The 2774-nt window shown below is 35.0% G+C and overlaps 1 protein-coding gene across 1 annotated transcript in view; it reads left to right on the forward strand.

Annotated features, from left to right (window-relative positions):
- LOC106477412 (calponin homology domain-containing protein DDB_G0272472-like) overlaps positions 1–2682 on the forward strand; it is a 4856-nt gene extending 2174 nt beyond the window's left edge. The window contains exons 3-5 of the mRNA XM_013937983.2: positions 312–566; positions 1106–1214; positions 2585–2682. Of these exons, the coding sequence (XP_013793437.2) occupies positions 312–566; positions 1106–1214; positions 2585–2682 (462 nt within the window). The remainder of the gene's footprint in view (positions 1–311; positions 567–1105; positions 1215–2584) is intronic.
- Positions 2683–2774: the final 92 nt, after the last annotated feature.

Consider the following 2774-nt stretch of genomic DNA (forward strand, 5'->3'; position numbering starts at 1 on the left):
TACTTCTTTACACTAAGTGTTGTATATATATATATATATATGGAGTCCACTGGTAATAACTGTATAAAAACAAGTCTGTAACTTGAACTTGTTTTTATTTCTGTTGCTCGTATTTCTTATTTGTTAGATAATAGGATGTTTCATGCTTGAATTATGGTGAAGATAAAAATGCTGGAAAGTACGATGATATCTAAATCCAAAGTAAACGAAGTGGATGAGTTCGGTTTAATGCCACTGACAGTCAAGACATGAGAGAAATTGTTTCACTTCATGCTTGATTTGACATCATCTTTTTGTTGTTTCTTTTCCAGAAAGATGTGGTTGAACTTAGTAAACATGAAGAAGCTATTGCAAACCTTCAGCAACACTTTGAAGTTGAGAAAAAACAACTTGTAGCGCAAGCGAGAGAAACAGAAAAACAGATATGGGAGACAAAACTGCAGTCAACTGTGGAAAAGCTGGCTAATAAATATGAGAATCAGATGGCAGAATTCACGGCAAAGCTCAGCAGGGAACATCAAGATCATTGTGAAAACCTAAAGTCTAGAGTACATGCAGAAAAACAGGTTCTCGTTATATATATAGAGCATTAAAGTTTTCCTTTAGAATATGTAGCTACAGCTGTAATTTGACAAAATATTTGAACTTTTGACCGAATACTAAAAACTACCAACTATAGTGGCAATACTTTAAATGTTTTATGTCATCACACCAATATACGTTTATATTTGTGGTTACTGAGACGTCATTTAAAACGTGGTTTTCTAGATTACGCAGATAATTCTGATGATCGTAAAGATTTCAAATGTACCGCTAAACTTCAGGTTTTTTTCTAAACTTTCACTTTACAGCATGTTCACAATTGAAAACAAGTTTAGCTGTTAAATGGGTCATCACATTCAGAACAGTATTTCAGAAACTCTGTACTATTAGTATTTGTTTTTTGTGTTTGTATTGTGTTCAAATAATATCAAGTTTTTGTGGTTATAAAAGTACCGTAGGTGATATTTTAAACCAAAACATTATAGAATCAGAATTGTGGTACCATTAAATTGGAGCAACATGTTTGTTCTTGAGTAATATATACAAACTGTGTGTCTTTAAGGTGACATTTAATCAGGCCGTGGAACAAGTCAGCAGGGAAAAAGGTTTTATTGTTGAATCTCTGCAGAAAGAGAAAGAGGAACTAGTGATCCAGCTACAGCAAGAAAAAGGTAACATTGTACATATGTATGAATTTTGTGTGTCCTGGTGAGCATTGATAATAAGCAAGTTACACTGACAAGGGGAATACAGTTTTCAGGCTAATAGTTAAACAGTTTTATTTATTGTGATTTTCAGTAGAAGTTGGAAAAGTGAGTCATTCTTTAGAGTGGTCCAAAACAGTTAAACATTAATGGTTTCCAACTGCTTGCTACTGTTACCAACTGCTTGTTATGTGTTACTAACTGCTTGCTACATGTTACCAACTGCTTGTTATGGGTTACTAACTGCTTGCTACGTGTTACCAACTGCTTGCTACTGTTACTAACTGCTTGCTACTGTTACCAACTGCTTGTTATGTGTTACTAACTGCTTGCTACTGTTACCAACTGCTTGCTACTGTTACCAACTGCTTGTTATGTGTTACTAACTGCTTGCTACTGTTACCAACTGCTTGCTACGTGTTACCAACTGTTTGCAACATGTTACCAACTGTTTGCTACGTGTTACCAACTACTTTTGCTACGTGTTACCAACTACTTTTGCTACGTGTTACCAACTACTTGCTACACGTTTACCAACTGCTTGCTACGTGTTATCAACTACTTGCTGCGTGTTACCAACTGCTTGCTACATGCTACCAACTACTTTGCTATGTGTTATCAACTACTTGTTACATGTTAAAAACTGCTTGCTACATGTTACATCCTGTAAGGAAAGTAAACTAGAACCAGTTAAGCGTGTGTAACTGACTCAAAACCCCCTTGCTCACATCGTCTCCTCAGGTCTGCCAAGAAACATTTTGTGTTATTTATAGAAGATTATTTTCATTGAAAATAAAACACAATAACACCCTATGGTGTTAAACTAAATGTTCATCAAAAAGAAAAGTTTATGATCATATCGATGTGACTTTTGAAGATTGAACTATTTTTATATAAGTCTAACAGAGAAAGAATTCTTTTAAGCGATGCTGTTACGTGTAGAAATGCTATTCCACACAAAAACATACCAGATAAGTTGCTGAATGCAACACCAATAGATTTCTGTGCAACCAGGCTGTTGAAACTTGTGCTGGGAAATCTTTGACTTTGTACACTAGATTAATTATGGAAAGTATGGAGGGAGGTGTTTTCTGCTTTAGACATGACAGCTTTACAATGGAAACTACTGCAAGGCTGTTCTCAAGGCACATGGGCATCAGATAGAAAGTGTCTGGACTTAGCAACATGAACTGTAACGAGGTGGTGAGGATCCATATAACATACTCAACAAACAGAGCACACTATCATTATATAAGTTGTCAAGAATTTGTCTTTACATTTCTACACGTCTGTATTAGTTATTCATGTACCCTTCATTTTGTTGTTTTTATTTAAAGAAAGGCTAGAAAGTATAATTGAAGAACGAGTTGATGTTTCATCAGATAATGGACGGCTACTGAAAGAGGCACTGGAAAAGGAGAAGTTGGCATGGTAAGAACCAGCCAGTAGGTTAACATTTTTATTGATTAACAACATCTCTAAATTTAATACAAAACTCTCAGATTGGGATTTATTCTGTAGAAAATA

The sequence above is a fragment of the Limulus polyphemus genome, unplaced genomic scaffold, assembly GCF_000517525.1.
Source record: "Limulus polyphemus unplaced genomic scaffold, Limulus_polyphemus-2.1.2 Scaffold14992, whole genome shotgun sequence".
Taxonomy (NCBI): domain Eukaryota; kingdom Metazoa; phylum Arthropoda; class Merostomata; order Xiphosura; family Limulidae; genus Limulus; species Limulus polyphemus.